General features: G+C 40.7%; 4 protein-coding genes across 4 annotated transcripts; all 4 read right to left on the reverse strand.

Annotated features, from left to right (window-relative positions):
- Nucleotides 1–344: 344 nt before the first annotated feature.
- LACBIDRAFT_319888 (uncharacterized protein) lies at nt 345–2,568 on the reverse strand (the record flags this gene model as incomplete). Its single annotated transcript, XM_001880783.1, has 6 exons — nt 345–750; nt 806–946; nt 998–1,138; nt 1,192–1,413; nt 1,464–1,749; nt 2,415–2,568. The coding sequence occupies 6 exons, from the start codon at nt 2,566–2,568 to the stop codon at nt 345–347; spliced, it is 1,350 nt and encodes a 449-aa protein (XP_001880818.1).
- Nucleotides 2,569–2,868: 300 nt separating this feature from the next.
- LACBIDRAFT_296918 (uncharacterized protein) lies at nt 2,869–4,024 on the reverse strand (the record flags this gene model as incomplete). The annotated part of the gene is made up of 4 exons (XM_001880784.1): nt 2,869–3,215; nt 3,271–3,294; nt 3,358–3,861; nt 3,943–4,024. 4 exons carry the CDS (start codon nt 4,022–4,024, stop codon nt 2,869–2,871), a joined length of 957 nt encoding a protein of 318 aa, XP_001880819.1.
- Nucleotides 4,025–5,414: 1,390 nt separating this feature from the next.
- LACBIDRAFT_326752 (uncharacterized protein) lies at nt 5,415–6,697 on the reverse strand (the record flags this gene model as incomplete). The annotated part of the gene is made up of 8 exons (XM_001880785.1): nt 5,415–5,556; nt 5,587–5,644; nt 5,724–5,910; nt 5,992–6,008; nt 6,127–6,176; nt 6,285–6,353; nt 6,404–6,474; nt 6,563–6,697. 8 exons carry the CDS (start codon nt 6,695–6,697, stop codon nt 5,415–5,417), a joined length of 729 nt encoding a protein of 242 aa, XP_001880820.1.
- Nucleotides 6,698–12,831: 6,134 nt separating this feature from the next.
- On the reverse strand, nt 12,832–13,395 carry LACBIDRAFT_296922 (uncharacterized protein; the record flags this gene model as incomplete). The annotated part of the gene is made up of 1 exon (XM_001880786.1): nt 12,832–13,395. One exon carries the CDS (start codon nt 13,393–13,395, stop codon nt 12,832–12,834), a length of 564 nt encoding a protein of 187 aa, XP_001880821.1.
- Nucleotides 13,396–16,876: the final 3,481 nt, after the last annotated feature.

Raw genomic sequence — 16,876 nt, forward strand, 5'->3', positions numbered from 1 at the left:
ATGGGTTAGCCATGCGGCTACGTTCACTGACAGTCAAGCTTTTGTTTTAGCATCAAATGTGGACGTGACGAAGCCAGAACAGTACCTCAGGGAGGAATTCCTGGCGCTAACGGATACGAGGGGGGGGGAGGGCTGGGCTCGCTCCCCTGCGGATGATGGAACTGAAGTGGGTGTCTGCGCACAGCACTGTATTCAAGGTGGCTGATATTCAGATCACGTGGGGGTTACCTTGGGGGTTACGCGGGTTTATACCCAGTCAGATGATCATGAACGGGCTGAATACGATAACTAGGATAACAAGCTGAACTGTAACTAGGATAGCAAAACACTCGAGCGGGACCAGACTATGTACGCCGTTTTTTTTTATGCGACAGGGTAGGCATCCCTGCTTCAACCACGTCGTCATCCCTATCCCTGTCGTCGCCACCTGACAATTTGTAACGGCGCTTTTTACCTCCTCCTCGAGCCTTGCTCTCTTCGTTGAGTTGATTGCGGGCTAGTCTTCCAGCTTCAACCACCCGCTCTTTGAGCAGCGCGATCTCCTGCAAGTCGGTTGGATAAAGGTCTAGTTTTCGATTTAGGACTTTCTCCAGACGCAACATGAGTTCGGCATCGTATTGCGTGACCATGAGTATGGATTTGCCAGCTCTACCTGCCCGTGCTGTACGTCCCACACGATGGATGTAGTCTTTCGAGTGAGTGGGAACGTCGTAGTTGATGACAACGTCAACATTGGGAACATCCAGGCCACTATGATGAAAACAATGGGCTTCTCAACGGGAAGATTATAGCTGTAGCGACGCACCGGCTTGCCACGTCAGTGGCTACCAATATTCTGCTTTTTCCGCTTTTGAATCTAGTGAACACGCCCAATCGCTGGCTTTGCGTAAGCTCGCCGTGAAGAGGTACGGCTTCAAATCCGAGACTGCGTAGAATGATGCTTAGGCTGAGGAAAAGAGGTTCAGATGGGAGTCGTGAGAAGAGGAAATTCATGTACCACTTCGCGTCAGCCACAGTTCGAACAAAAACGATGATCAGATTCTGCGCCAAAGAGTTGATCAAATAGACCAGTGTGACTTCTTTTTCCACCAGAGGGCATAGAAGATAATGTTGGAGAAGGGTGGAGACTGTGGTGTACCTGTGTGGAATCGAATGAGAAGAAGTTGTAACGAAGTATAAGCAGGTCCAAACCTGAACAACGATGCGTCAACGCGGACTGGGTCAGAGAGACTTGCGCGCTGTAGCTTGGAGACGTTTGCCGTCATGGTAGCTGAGAAGAGGTACGTGCAACGTTCCTTGGGTATTGACTGCATGATTTCAGTTATTTCACGCTGGAAATCAAGGTCCAAAAGACGATCTGCTTCGTCCAGAACCTGTAGGCCGAGGTGAATGATGGGTTGAGTGGTGTGAAAGCTGTCCATACCAGATGTTTCAAGGAGCGCAAGCTGAATCATTTCGTTGACTTGAGATGATCATGAAGCCGCCCTGGTGTAGCGACAATAATGTGCGGCTTTTGGGCGAGTTGTACCGCCTGCTGAACTCGGTCGTCGTCGCCACCGACAATGACAACCGACCGGACACCCATCGCTGCGCCCAGAGCCTCGAATTGCGCCGAGATTTGATAAGCCAGCTCGCGAGTAGGGGAAAGAACACATGCAAAGTAGCCTTGAGGATTGTCCCATAGGCGGTGGAGGATAGGAATCGCGAAAGCTAGCGTTTTCCCGGAACCGGTGGGTGCGATACCGATGACTAGTGTTTGAAAGTCCGGTCCGGTCCGGTTATTGAGCCCTTGAGGGCTCTAACCGAGACCGAGACCGGTTACCTTGTGCCATGAAACCCAAAATAACCGAACCGGACTGCTACTAACCGATATAATCGGTTAGTAACGGTTAGTGGTCGGTTACATGACTGGTCCTAACCGGTTATTTCTCTGTACCAACATAATTACAAACCTATATTATATTTCATTATACTGCATGCACCAGCGAGGCGCGTGTAGGTGAAACACCGCCTCGCACAATTTTCATAAACAACCTCGCAGGTCGAGTACACCCGACCTGCGAGCGTTTCTCATGGATCACCATTGTTGTATCAATGTCACATTATCACACATGTGACGACAGGAAAATAGTCACTTAAATTTCAATTCACCGTAAATATGTCAATTCTCCACTAAAAAATATGATTTTTGGATCGTTAGAAAGCGTTTAAACAGGGGAATATTTGTGTGTAACGTTAGGACACAAAGACCGGTTATAACCGGTCCTAACTGGTTTTTGTTTGGTCTTGAATATTTTGGGATGACACCTAACCACTAACCGGACCACAGTTACGGTTAGGATCGGTTAGGTAATCTTTGCGGTCCTGATCGGTTACGGTTCGGTCCAGTCTCGGTTATTTTCCGGTTAACTAACCTAACTTCCAAACACTACCGATGACATCTCGCCCGGCGATAGCTTGCGGGATGCAACCTGTCTGTATTTCGGTGGGAGTTGTGTGCTTGAGTTCTTCTAGTGCCTGCAAGAGAGGTGCGCAGATCCCTAATTCTGCGAAAGTTTTGGTCTCCATGGGGGTCGCTACTCATACCTGTGCTTCACTACTGATCACTACTGAGCGGAGTTTTAAAATGTTTAGCGGCGGGCGAGCCCGCCCGGTCCCCGAGTCTTGTTTGTGCGATGTTGCCGTTTGTCGTTTGTCGAGTGTTTCTGTTTCGTGCATCGTCTGTACAGAAATGTTGATGAGATGGCAATATAGCAATAAGATAGTATTATGCTTCGGGATAAATATGTGTACATGAGTATTGCGTGAGTAAGAAAGTTGTGGACGTTGTCGGAAAGTGTTGTGTACATGAGTAAGAAAGTTGTAGCATTAGATGAGGCCTTCGTTTTCATTGAGGATGATGTCTGGTTGAGTGATATCTGCGATGTCGTTAACGAGATAATCGTCGGTGACGCCGATCGCAGGGGAGGGTGCGAGGGAGGGATCGACGGTTGCGTCTTTTGATGGGTACGCGAGCCAGATGATGGACTGGATATTGAAGGTGAGAGAGGTATTGATTGCCGCGCTTGAGAGGGAGCTGCTTAGTCGATGATAAGGGAAGGTGGTGAGGGTGAATATGGCGATGACGGCGGAGTTTGGGGTCAGTTCGTCAACGATTTGCTGCTGGTTCTTGTATTGACTGAGAAGGAATGGCTTGGTGCCATTGTAAACAGGTACTGACGAAGACAGCGTGAGTTGAGATGTAGGAGATAAAACAAAGAGAGATAAGACCTTTCGCATCCCATGGCAGCAAGGCTGTGAAGACGAAAATTGTAAATAGGTCTCATAGGAAAATAAAAATGGGGTGGGGAAACGTACCTTGTTCTATGTCGTCATGTTGTCGGGGACGATGGGACGAGGGTGTAAGTCCTCGTATGGTGGTTTGACTAGTACCTTCTTTGAGCTTGCGAGCTGTGGTGATACTGACTCCTTGTTGGAATGTTGGGAGAAAGAGGACTTTTTCATGTAAGATTTCGCCAATAGCTGCAATGGCGCGGGGAAAGGTTCGGTTCGAAAAGGAGACAGAGATGTTGCGACTGATATCGCCGCTGAGCAGGGAGCTATTTGTAACAGTGCCGACTAGGAAGAAGCGAGCGGGAGTGTTTGTTGGATCGTCTCGTCGACAAAAGTATTTGTTCTTCATCTCGAAATCATTGGGCTCAATGAGTGCAAGGTTTTCGATGAGTCCACAAGTGCTGGGCGTGTCTTCAAGCATTCGCAGTCGCTTAGTGACATCTGTGTTGTAGCAAGCGTTGAAATTACATAGTTTGATGTTCATTAGAGTGGGTGAAGTGCTGAGAGGGTGACATTTCATAGGTACTCCTGTGAGAGTGCGTAGGTCATGCAGAGTGCTGTAGGATGCGTGAGGGACCTTAGACATGAGCTATAGTGGTGTTTGCGCACCTCTCCCGGAGAACTTCATCGGCTGTTTTTGTTCGTTTTGCAGGATGTGCTGTTGGTGGAGGGATTCATGGTGAGTCGGCATCGTCAATGTGCAGGTGAGATGTTGTCGAAGGGATGAATTGAAGTTACAACGTCAGTTGTTGTTATGACGTATACAGATGAAATTTGTTGACACTATGACATTATTCAAACTTATGATATCATAGTGTTCTTTCAGCTCTGAACGTTTACTTTATCCATGGCAACTCTATCAATTGGCGAAAAGTTGGACATACTTTCGGAATCTTGGGAAATATGTAGGTTGTCATTTCCATAATTCATGAATGTCATTTGTTATGTGTTATGGTACAGCTACGGCACTCGATTCCGTTGTTGAACGACGAATGTTGTCAGACATCTATTGGGACATGCAACTGAGCCAGTATACGGATGCTGGTGTCGTTCATGATAGATTCAATGTGAAGAAAAGTGCCGGATATAGTTTTTTGGTCTGGAAAAAAGAATCTGGACAGCCTGAAGTTGTGCTCAATATTACGGGGGTCGTTACGTCTGCCTTCTTTGGACCTATTGTTCGGTGAGTTATACATATATAATTTCATGATTTTTGTTGTATTGATATAGATATTGAGTACAACCGATATGAAGAAAATCTTGCAGAACGTATCTATCGTTGGTTTCAAAAATGTTGCTTTTGGCGAGGCTTTAAAGGCTACCCATCAAATCTATCAGCTATTTGAACAAAGTCGTCCTCCGGGTGCTATGAAACCATTTAAATTTTCGTATGAACTAGAGGAGCCTGCATTTCTTGCTAAAGCTCGTTTTCTAACGCCTGCTCGCAATAACCCATTTGATCAAGCAACACATGATATTCGAGTTGGTCAAGATCCCCGGGGGCACCTGCAATGACTGGTTAATTCAGGCGATTTTTATTATACTGATGATAATGAAGTCGAATTTGAGGAAGTGACGCAAGATGAGTCTGGGTAATGTTTGATAAATTCCTTGTATACTTCCTTTTTCTGATCATGATCATCATAGAACGAGTGTCGTTACTGAGTTAGAGGATCCTTGCATAATTCGCCCTGGTCATCTTGTCGAATTGTCTGTCAATTTTCGCACAATCACTCTTGGTGGAGCCAGGCCTATGCAAGTTTTTTTGATAAAATTGGACAAAGTTGTCATCCTCAACAAAATCGGTTCTAGAGTATGTTAGGTCTTCTCTTGCAAGCTATTTTCTAATCATATCACAGTTTTTATCTGTTTACGAGGATAATATGAAAAATGCACGCGAAGTTCAAGAAATCGAAGATGAGATTTTTGTTTCTATTCCAAAAAAGCGTTGTATCAGTTCGGCTGTTTAAGTTGTAGGTACAGCAGTAATTGTTGTGGTGTAGTAAACTTTCTTTTAATCAATGATGTTGATGTCTTCGTATACGCCTTTCCTCACTTCTGCTTCCGCGCTGTCCAAAGATCTAGGGGGATTGAGTTTGGATTGAGTTGACTATTGGTGGCCTATATTGCATGGCAAATATCAGCTCAAGCTGCAGCAGCGAAGCCAAGGCCAAAGTTGGCTGATGGAGGGGGTTCTTGGTCCGTTTGAGGCAGATGGACTTCCTATGCAAGGGAAATTGTTAAAACACATACGCGCAACGTTGACGCAACTTCGTATTTGTTTCGAAAGTATGAACGTTGGCTGCACACCCTTGATATTGGGGTAGCAGCATTAAACAGCCTTGGTACTGTCTTTAGCTAAGCGCTTTGGCTGTGTGGCGTTGCTGTACCTCCAGCAGGGATGAGCTTCTGTTCCTGTTGTTTCCGCTCCCCTCCAACAGCGAGGAGCTTCCGTTCCCAATTGAAAGAAAGTTTTAGTTGGTGCATGGGAGAGTTTTTGTGGAGATGGTTGATGTACGATGTGAAGTAGTAGTTAACGTTAGCCCTGTGGAGTGCAGGAGGGATGGCGAATTTACCCTATGTTCAATAAGTTTCGTTAGTGGTGAGTCTTCATGTAGAGTACTGTCGGAAGCTCAAGATTCAATATAAAAGACTTACGCCAGAGAAGCGCGTACCTGCGAAAAGACCCAGCTGACCAATGAAGAGGACAATACAGCATAGTATGCTTAACAGGAAACCGACAGCAAGGCTGAAGGACTCGTTAGTGCATGTCTCTCCACGGGAGCTGCTGACCGGCGTGCCATCTAGGGCTGCGCACTGTCCGTCTGGGCGGGAACGGCTGTCTGCTGGACGGGTGGTGAACGGGTAAGTGTCATCCATACCCCGTCCCGTCAGTGTTTACTTTGGGCCATCGTACGGGTGACGGTTGTCAACGGCTGTGTAGTTATTACTGTATGTAGTGATGAATGTATCTAAGGGTTAACGAAGTACCAAGGATGATGGTTTGCAAGACGAAGGTCCTAAAAACGCAAAGTCAGGAGGGTAAGGCAACAGCACGACCATAACTCACATCATCTGGAGGGTTCGTTCTGTCCAATTGTCCTTCATGATCTGCATGCGCCCCAGCAGCACAATCTTGACCTACATAGGAGGGGAGATCATATGTGAGCTCTATGTTCAATTGCATCAATGTCCCAACACGCGCTGACAAACTTCGGCCAAAACAAACCTGCCGTCTAGTATGCCTCGCATGTTCCTCCTTCGTGCTCTCCTCAAAAGAAGTGGCCACTTCCTTGCTGTTGACTGAGTCCCACTTGTACGCAGCCATACCCTCCAAATTCCATTTCCGAACCTCGGATTCCATGTAGTATGCCTCAAACTCCCTTCCTCAGAATTGATCCCATCCTTTGTGTACCTCCCAAGCGGATCAGTGACAAGCACCGACCAAACTTGCCCTTAACGCTCAAAACAGTCTCCCAGGCAAAATCGCCGTCGACGGAGGGAGAACATGCCTAACTCTGGAGGGGAATGGAAGGCTACATCGTTGACGTCGATGTTGGTGTGGTAGAAAAATTTCCCACAGCATCACTGTCCGTACCGTCCAGATGGCCGTCTAGGTGACGGGATTAGACGGGTGCTATCTGTCCTGTCCACCATTCCATCAGAATTTTGTCCTAAATCGAAACGGCGACGGATAGAGCACCTGTCTAAACGTCCCGTCCAACTGTCTTGGACGAATACGGTGCACAGCCCTAGTACCATCCAGTAAAGCTATACAACCTTGTTATTCTTGATAAGCTGAAACACTTCAAGGCGGAGTCGCGTTTGAAGAACAGTGTCTTCGGTATGGCGGATACTGTGTTTCAAGTTGAATTCAGAGGACGTAAAGGCGAGAGCTGTCCCAAGATTTGGGAAAAGGTTTGCGATGTAATGGGCAGCTACGTAGTGGCGAAGCTGGGATAGAAACAGATGATCGTGTGCAGTGGTGAACCCTGGGATTGGGGTGGAGTTCGACGGAGCAGGATGATGATGAGGATGAGAGGGGTGCAATACAACCCTGTAGGCGTTGTAGTGGGAGGGCCGCTACTGTTGCAGAACAACTTGAAGGGTTGGGCAGAGTTGAAACAGAGGATCACTCAAGTCGCATGTGACGGGGTCAAGGAAGGGAGAGATGCCATTGAACATGCAGCCGACGTAGTGCTGTTGAACGATGTGCAGTTTAGACAGAGAGAGACATGAATCTTGCGTGTGATGAATATGAGATGTATGGAAGGTCGTCGATTTGTACGGAGGGTCGTAGATTTGTAGTCAACGATGATGGTGAAGGATTCTTATCCTTCAGGCATTAGCTCTTTCGTGCATTCCCTTGGCTACGAACAGGAGAGTTTTAATATCCGAAGAAAACAAAAAAAGAGAAAGAAAAACATACGGAGGACAACTATAGCAAGCTGTAGGAAGGTAAAAAAGACAGCAACCATGCCTCGCTAGTGTTCAGTTAAACCAAAGCGACAGGTGAGCTGTGTATGACACAGAGCATGGAGCAACATATTATGAATGTGAGAGCATAGACGTGGAGACGTTGGGAACCAGAGTTGGCGATAATGAATGGTTATGAACATAGTGGGAATAGTGAAAGCGTGTGAGTGAAGCTGATGGCGACTATAGTATGATAGAGTATTAAACTGAAAGGCTTTGCATGCTCGTAGAGGCTCAGCCTAACTAAAGCGTCTAACGTGTCATGCATAAACCAATCCAGGAGTGGTGTGTAAGGGGTATGGATGGTGTGAAATGAAAGCCACAACAGTGCCAGCTAGCGTAACAGTCACAACATTTACGCGAACACATGACAGCATTTCTATTGCTAATGTAACTTTCTACGCTGAGTAGTAGTATCATCAATGTCACATAAATCAGATTTTCTTTTAGTGTTATTCAGTTGAAGTTGAAAAATTCGGTTTTCCGACTTTTAGATTATTATGTTTTTCATATTCTGGTTAGGGAACTTCATGTAATGGTTCTGATATAAAATTATATTTTACTAATGTATTGTGTTCCATTATCTCTAAGCATGAATTTTTGTGTACAAGGTCATATAGTAAAGGATGATTGAGATCAGCTAATGTTACTGGCTGAACTATACAAAGACCATCTCTAGATTTTGCTCTTGATGCAGAAACATATGCAGAAAATCCTCCAAGATGTAAAAAAGATAAGATAGTTGGTAATGTTTTACCTTGTGCACTCTGTCCAGTAACTGCAAATGCTGGTTGAAAGTTAGCTTGTTCACGAATTAGTCTATATTTTTCACAATGTGAGTTAGGATTCGTTGGATCTAAATTTAATGATATTGTTGTTGTCCAAGTTGTTGGTTCTACAATACAATATTTGGGAGGCAAATCTGATAATTGAACCTTACTTTGTGGTAGTTCAATGAGTGCTGCTTTTAAACATGTAAAGTTATTAGAATCTACATATGTTAAAAACTTTCTGAGAATTCCTTGAGCACCATTGACAATTCCAAGTTCTGTTGATATATTTTGATAACGTAAAACGACAGGCATTCCTTCATAAAGTGGAAGAAACCCTGGCAAAGCTCTGTCACTTGTGAAGTGAGAGATATCCATCTTTAATAGATTTTGACATACTTCATTTGTAATTTCATGACCTCTTATTGTATCATGTGCAGCACAAATTACAAGCTTATTTGTTCCTTGACAATTTGCAATAGCTTTTCTCATATTGAAAGCTTCTCTTAACAGATTTGTAGATACAATAGCAACAGCATTTCTATATTTTAGGTCACTCATATCAATGCCATCAGGATGTTCAACAGATTTAATGACTCGTGAATTAAAGAGAGCTACATCTTCCATTGTACATTTTCGTTTACCAGGGTGATCTACTGCAGTGGCATATTCTGGATCTTTTTTCATTCTTTGTTGTTCATCAAGACATATGACATCAGTAGCTGATTTCCATGCCAATCTGCCCAATCTTCGAAGAAGTTGATAATCATTTAAAGAATCAAATTGATTGACAGGTGTATAAAGTGGAGTTTGATGTACAGGAGGATATTGGAAGAAATCTCCTACAAAGATTATTGTTATTCCTCCAAATGGTTCATTGTTTTCCTTAGCATATCTTAATGCATGATCCATTTCTGCAAGTAGTTGTTGACCTAAAAGAGAAACTTCATCAACCATCAAGACATCAATATTTTTAAATTCTTCTCTAATTTGTTTTCGATTTGCAACACTAATAATGACTGTATAGCTATCATCATTATCAAGTCGTGCAGTTTTGGGATGTTTACGTACTCTAATTGAAAAAGCTTTATGAATGGTAGTTCCATCTACTAAAAATGCAGCTGATGCTGTTGGAGCTATATATTTAATTTTATACTGAGCACCATAATATTCCATCAGTTTTTCAACAGCATTTACTACAAAGGTTTTCCCTGTACCTCCACCTCCAGTAATTAAAAGTCTCAGATAACGTTTATAATTTACACTTTTTTGCAATTCAATATATTTATCACCATTTTCTATCTTTTGGATAAATGTACGTGCTATAATTCGGAATGCAAGACTTTGTTTGCAGTTTAGTTTTGTTTCATAAATAATTCTATCTAGAATATCTGTTGCACATTCAATTTTAATAGGATGTCCTATTTCTGTTGGTAAGGGTTCCTTTATGGTATTGTTATCGGAGGTAATAGATAATGGTACCTCTGTGGGTGGTGCATCTGTATGAATAGTGATCTGATGTTCTGGATGATGAAAATTCATTCGATTTCTTTGCAAAATATCATTTTGATGTTTAATTTCCATCTTCCATTGTAGAATTTTTGAGTTACTGATATCAGGTAGTGGTGTATTTGAAGTATTTTCCATAGTTGAAGTTTCATTTGATTGAAACCAATTTGAAGTCTGTAGTTTATATAAAACAGAATTTAATTCAATATCTTTTTGAAGCTTCCGTCTGTCAACTTTGTCATTTGGTATTAATACATTGGTAGCATTATCTGAATCAAAGTGCATTACTGATTTAGTAATTTCTGTAGCTTCTTGTAAGTGAGATGCTCTTTTCTTAAGTCTATCAGCATCTCGTTGATCCTCACATTCATGTATTGCTTCCCAATTTCGCATTATTTCTAAAGCACAGTCATTAAATTCAAAGTGTTTAAAAGTATTGTCTATACCAATATTGGAACTCCATAATGGTGAATCAATATCAAATGGCTTAAAATGTGCTAACATAAATAAACCATAATGCTTGTCTTTAACTCTTGGAACAGACATACCAACAAGTCTAGGAATTGACAAATTAGAATTATCTTTTCCAATTTTGGTACTGCGATCAATAAGAACATGTGTTTGATACTGAGGATGTGGATACTGCAGTTCGTAACGGGGATATGTTCCCAAACGGAGTTCATCTGTATCTTTCAACATTAGATTACTTTTTCTTTCTAGTTTGAAGCGCCAGATAAAATCATAGAAGCAAATATTATGCAACTTACTATCTCTATAATAATAATTATCAATTTGATTGGCTTCAATCAATCGACCAGATCTGTCAACAGAAAGATGAAGTTTAACTGGTTCAATAAAATCATTGTAGGAATCATGTTCACAATCATTTTCAGTCTTATCTTCATTATTTATTGAGTTATGAATATCATAATCTATAGTTTCATCTGTAAATCTCTGCAATACAAACTGAAGTAGTAAGGACGATAGCATCGGTACTGTAGAATGTGATTTGATAGTATCATTTAAACCTCGAATATATCTTGCAGCTTGTTGAGCATGCACTTGTTGTTGTTTTATAAATTGTGACAGACATTTATTCAAAAGAGCTTTTGCACTTTCTGAAGATCCAGATACAACTATTTCTTTTGCACGTAGAACAGCACGCGATAGTAAGGATAGAAACTCATAGGTTCTTAGTTCCATCTTGGTTATGTAGTCTGTAATATAGAACATACCAGCCTTGGCGGCTTTCCCGGATAAGATACAGCATAAGTCATGATTATGGCAACAATAGATAAGGATATATGGATTGTAGTAATTGATTGTAGAATCTAAGCATTTCAAAAAAATTGAATTACTATCCCTATCAAAATATGATTCAGGAATTATTTCATGAGGAAATTCAAAACGACATTTTAATTTATTTGCTTGATACTTATAACAAACTTCATGGCATTTATGTCGTTGCATTTTTTCACCACATTTATATACTTCAGTATTAAGCAAACTGAGTGTATCCTCATCCATATTCAAAAAATTTATATCTGGAGGTCACATAATATGTGGTTCATAATCATCCTCAATAATTACATCATTGTCAGGCAGATCCTGCTTAATTATACTTTCAAGATATTGGAAAAACTTTGTTTCAAACTCTTTATCTTCTTTTAAACGATTATGAAGTTCAGCTGGATTCAGTGCACCTTTTATCCAAATCTCAAAATGTGCATGAAGTCTTCCTCTTTCAGTATTTTCAACACCTGCATAAAATGCTTCAACATGGCCTAAGATGCCACCTTTTGAGTTACTTTTACTTTTCTTGAAATCCCATCCAAAAAGATGTTCTATTAAAAGGTTTATACATATCTGAAAAAAGTCGGCAGCTGCAACCGGGTCACGAGCAACACGTATTCCACGCAATGTAGATGAAACTACATGTGGATAATGTTCATCAAGATTAATAGAAGTATCACCATATAATACTTGAAAAATAGGACTATGATTTGGTTCAGGATTTGCGGTAAAGAAAAGAAAAGGTAATCCAAAATAACCCATGTAACTAACAATTTCACTTCTGTTGTGAAGCTTCATAGCTTCTGAACCAGGTATTTTGGCAGCAATAGTTTTTATCTCTTTTATAACATTCATAACCTTCTGTTGATCATCAGTAAGATCTGATAAATTACCTTCTTTCTCAAGATGGTTTGCAACTGTTACTATTTCATGTGGCGAAATAGTTGTTAATTCATGAGCAATTTTTTGAAACTTTGGATTTGCTATTGAAATAGATGTTTGAAGCTGTGCAGCTCGTCTTTGTATTATATTCAATGCAACAAAGATAAATGAATGATGGTATCTAAAACATCTATCCTCTAAATCAAGAAAATAATTTGCTTGTAACTGGAAGCTGATTTTCCTTGGACGTGATGGATCTTCAAAACCTCCAAATCCAAAAGGAAATAAAGTTGGGTACATTCCAGGAAATAATATTGGATTGTGGTACTCGCATATTGCTGGAAGTCCTCTATGAATTATTAAATCAGGTCTATCAGAAGGATCTTGGATAATATTTCTTAAAGCATTTGCTGTAAATGAACGTCCTGTAATTTTGACTTGTTCTGGATCAGTAACACCAAGTTTCTCCAAGAACACTGTAACATCATTTTCATTCTTAGTTTCAAAAACTTGCAAAGCAGGATGCTCAGTAATTCCTGCTGTCTCTTCTGCAATTAATCTTTGTATATTAATGTCTTTTTTCATAAATAACCCTTTTCTCTATTTCAGGCATTACATCTCCATCAGGATACATATTTAGATTCTCTATTGATAATGGTATTTCTTTATAAAGTGGATTATATTTCTTCAACCATACAAGAAATGCCCAAATTTTATGCTTTCGTACATGAAAAACTTGTTTTAAACATTCTTTTGAGTATTTTCCAGGACCAATGAAAATAACAGATAATAAATCATTAACTGCATCAGGAGTTAATGGTAAAACCGATGCAGTAGAAATTACATTAACATCATGGGCACATGTATTTCCTCTAAATACCCATGGCTGACTTGGATCAGGAGATTCATAGAGACGTGTAACATATGCAGTTCCTCGGTAGATGGCACAAGTCATCTCTTCAACCCAAGTCATATCTTGGAATTGCTCTGGAAGTTCCCCACAATAAAGATTATTAGCAAGAGAAAATTTTGGAAGTCTATTAGCCTTTAAATCAAATGTACATTCTCGGCACAATATAATTGCACAAATTTCTCTGTTATCTGTAAAATCAAAACCTTTTGCAGATAACATTAAATTATCTAATAAACTATTAGAGTGAGAGAAAAAGGGAGCCCATTCTTCTTTTGATACAGTAACCATATCTAAATGAAGAGTATCTTTTATATCTGGATTTTCATCTAATTTAAAACAAAATGTTTCTTCATTAAATCGTTTACGCGTACAACAGCAGCATACTCTGGGTTCAACAAAATTTGTTGCATTCATATATCTACTTGTACAAATTTCAATAGTATCAATATCTGTTAAAATGGGCCAATTCTCTTTTATAACAACATCACTTTGAATACTATCTGCAAATGTTGTAATTTGTTTTGATGCACGCATTGCTTTATTTTTGAGAGATTGACGGTCTATAGAATTGTATACAGATAATCTCTGGATAACATCAACAGTATATTCATGCTTTAATATTCGAAGTACAAGATCATAATCTGATTGAGATTCATGATATGGAATCTGATAACAGTCAGGTACTAACTCAAGATCTGAACGATTCATAAACTGGATATTATAATAACAACTTTCTAAACTTTGTTTGAGAGCTAGATAAACATTATTTCCAAAGAATTTTAAAGATTCCGAATATTTATGACAAGGATGGAGCGATTTATATACTTCTCTAACCTTTTTATCCCCAAGTGACCTTAGATTTGCATAGAAATCACTGTCTGAGTGTTGCATATATTTACTTAAATGATATTTATAAGGACAGTAACTCTTTTGTTCTATGTGATTAGGAGGAATCATAAAGGCTTCTAAAATATTCTTGTTGAAAATCAATTTTAGATGTTCATACATCATTTTGTTTCTATTAGCAAATCCTACTTTTATATTCAGTATTTTACATAGTTCTTCATCAGACAGTTCTTCAATAGAATGAATAACCTTGAAGAATTCATCCACTAGAATTTCACAAAAGTCCAATTTTCTTTTATGACGTGATTGAAATTTTTTGCTTGCAAAGAAATCTTGTAGTTCTTGCCATGAAATAAGGCTTAAAGATGCAAGATAGTGAGACTTTTCAAATGAAAACCACAATGGATTATTATAAGAAGCTTTTTCTGCTTTTGAGAATTTCACCAAATAGTTTCGAGGATGGAATAATGAAGAGCATATATTAAGATCTGATAACCACAAAAAAGAATCAACAGAAATATTATATATAAGAAAGCCATCATTCATTCTTGTAGTCGCAAACATATAACTTTTATGCTGAACTTCATATTCTGTTTTAAATATATCACACAACCATTGACAGATTAACATCTCTGAATTAAATGTATCATCATGATATTCAGGATAATACAATGCATCAAAATGGTCAGAGTAGGAACTGATATCAATTTCGGTATCATGGGGTGGACACTGATGTTCATCTTCAATCCGATAGCAGATACAACGTCAATAGTTTTATGTGCTAGGGCACAACAGTTTAAAGTGCTAATGCACAATAGTTTTACGTGCAATAACACGAACAGAACAGCAGAGAATGAGAAAGGGCGGCAAAATTTTCAGACAAGCCAGATTTTCAGTTGCTGATGAATCAAACCACGTCATTGATCAATATTTCACACTCCGATATTCCAACTGAGTACTTTGCAGTCGATATGTTCTGTTCAAGAATTTCTGCAATCGCAATCTCTGATACACTAACCCATCCAACCGTCTTGAAGGTTAAATCTTTCATTGCTTTCGTACCAACGCCCCGTGGTTTTCGCCAATCGTTGCGCAACATCTACCACCCTTTCTTTAGAAACACGCCCCGTCTTTCCACTCCAACTACAACCAAACCCAATAACGGACATCAATATAACCTCCCTCTTGTTTGCAATGAAAAACCCAGATGCGCTAACTTTCCTTTCACGTTTATTGCCTGTATTTGCTTAAACATTTCCAGTATCTGCTGCACCAACAGCATTGCAAGCACTGCCCTTGACAGGAGGAAAAACGATATCTTTTACGCCACATCCACCCATACCGTCTGAAGGACCATCCATTTTTTTGCTACCTCCCGAGATTCGACACAACACTTCCTACTGTACTGTCCGGAGGACCGGCATCCACTCCTTCGCTGCATTCCGAGATTCGACAACGGCACATCATCGTCTTCCCTCAACCATACCAAACCGCAACAACTCAAACCGCATATGCTTGTTCGGTGTGTTCCGGGAAATGGGACATTATGCTTTTCAAGGCATGACATGTATTCCGGTTAGTTTTCGAACCAACGGCATCGTCTCTCCAAACTCATCCATCTCTCCCCACCCCTTATCGCACCTTCTAAAATAATCCTCAAGGGCAACGCCACTCTCGCGTTCCCTCCCCGCTTGTAATCAATCTCATGCCCTCTAATCAGATCCGTATTCCCATGGCGAAGAAGGGGCGCCTGTCTACTTTTGGTTAGACGACCTTCAGAAGATACCACAGTCTGTCCTCCTCCCCAATACCTCTTGTCCTCTTCACGCTTTGATGCAACCGCAGCCTCACTCTCTTTCCCCAGCCGCAGCAAGTGATCTACTGCATAACAAATCTGATGAGCTGTAGTTGGACATTGGGAGTCGATTTTTTCTCATGTATATTATTCTCATCTATCCTTTTGAATGACTCGAGTGTGGTAATGCTATTTAACTAAACATTGAGATCTCTTATTACATTGGAAATAATTTGACAACGCCGGATGTGACGTTAAAGTTCATCGAAGACATGAATCTCGAGCAGCGGCACAAAGAAAGCTCTCGAACCTTCCACCATATTGTCAGACACAATTTCAATCGCCGCAGAATGTTAGCACGTGTTACTGATCGATATTTCAACTCCGATATCCATTTACAGTAAATGCTACCCATATACAGGAATTTTCCGACCTTTCTAGAATTGGGAGAACCACAGTATTCAGTTCCCATTCAAATTCAATCGTTCACGACTGACACAACCCTCCCAGAGACTCGGGGAATCACATGAGCTTCCAATTTGAGATGTTGCTTCCCACGTACCACAGTATGAGCAAATTCACCAAAAATTCACTCATGAGTACAAAACATATAGTCTGCATTCAATCGCGCCCATCAAACCGTAGTAAAAAATTGATGCCCTTTATTCCCACGGTTGAGTCATGTGAGAGCACTAAGACGAGACGCGACCAAGATATGATGTGCCAGGTTGGAATAATCAAGGGCATCTGCAGCCATGTCCTCATGATGAACACCTCCAATATATACCCAATGTTGCTCTAATGTGATTTACGACACTTCCCCACTCATTTCACCCTCTATGGACCTCCCAATGCAAATTCCGGTACACCCACCTTCACAGGTACTGGAATTCAAACCTATCTTGCAACCCCCGTTCTCAGAACCACCAAATATCAGTTAAGCACAGCCACAAAAGAAAAAAGTGATGAAAATTCGGGCTGAAGTGTATTGAAGAAGGCACAGAAAGGCCATCTATTGTAAGACTTGACAACACCAAGCCTTCACCCAAAATGGGGAAT

Source organism: Laccaria bicolor, genomic scaffold (assembly GCF_000143565.1).
Source record: "Laccaria bicolor S238N-H82 LACBIscaffold_11 genomic scaffold, whole genome shotgun sequence".
In the NCBI taxonomy this organism is placed as follows: Eukaryota; Fungi; Basidiomycota; class Agaricomycetes; order Agaricales; family Hydnangiaceae; genus Laccaria; species Laccaria bicolor.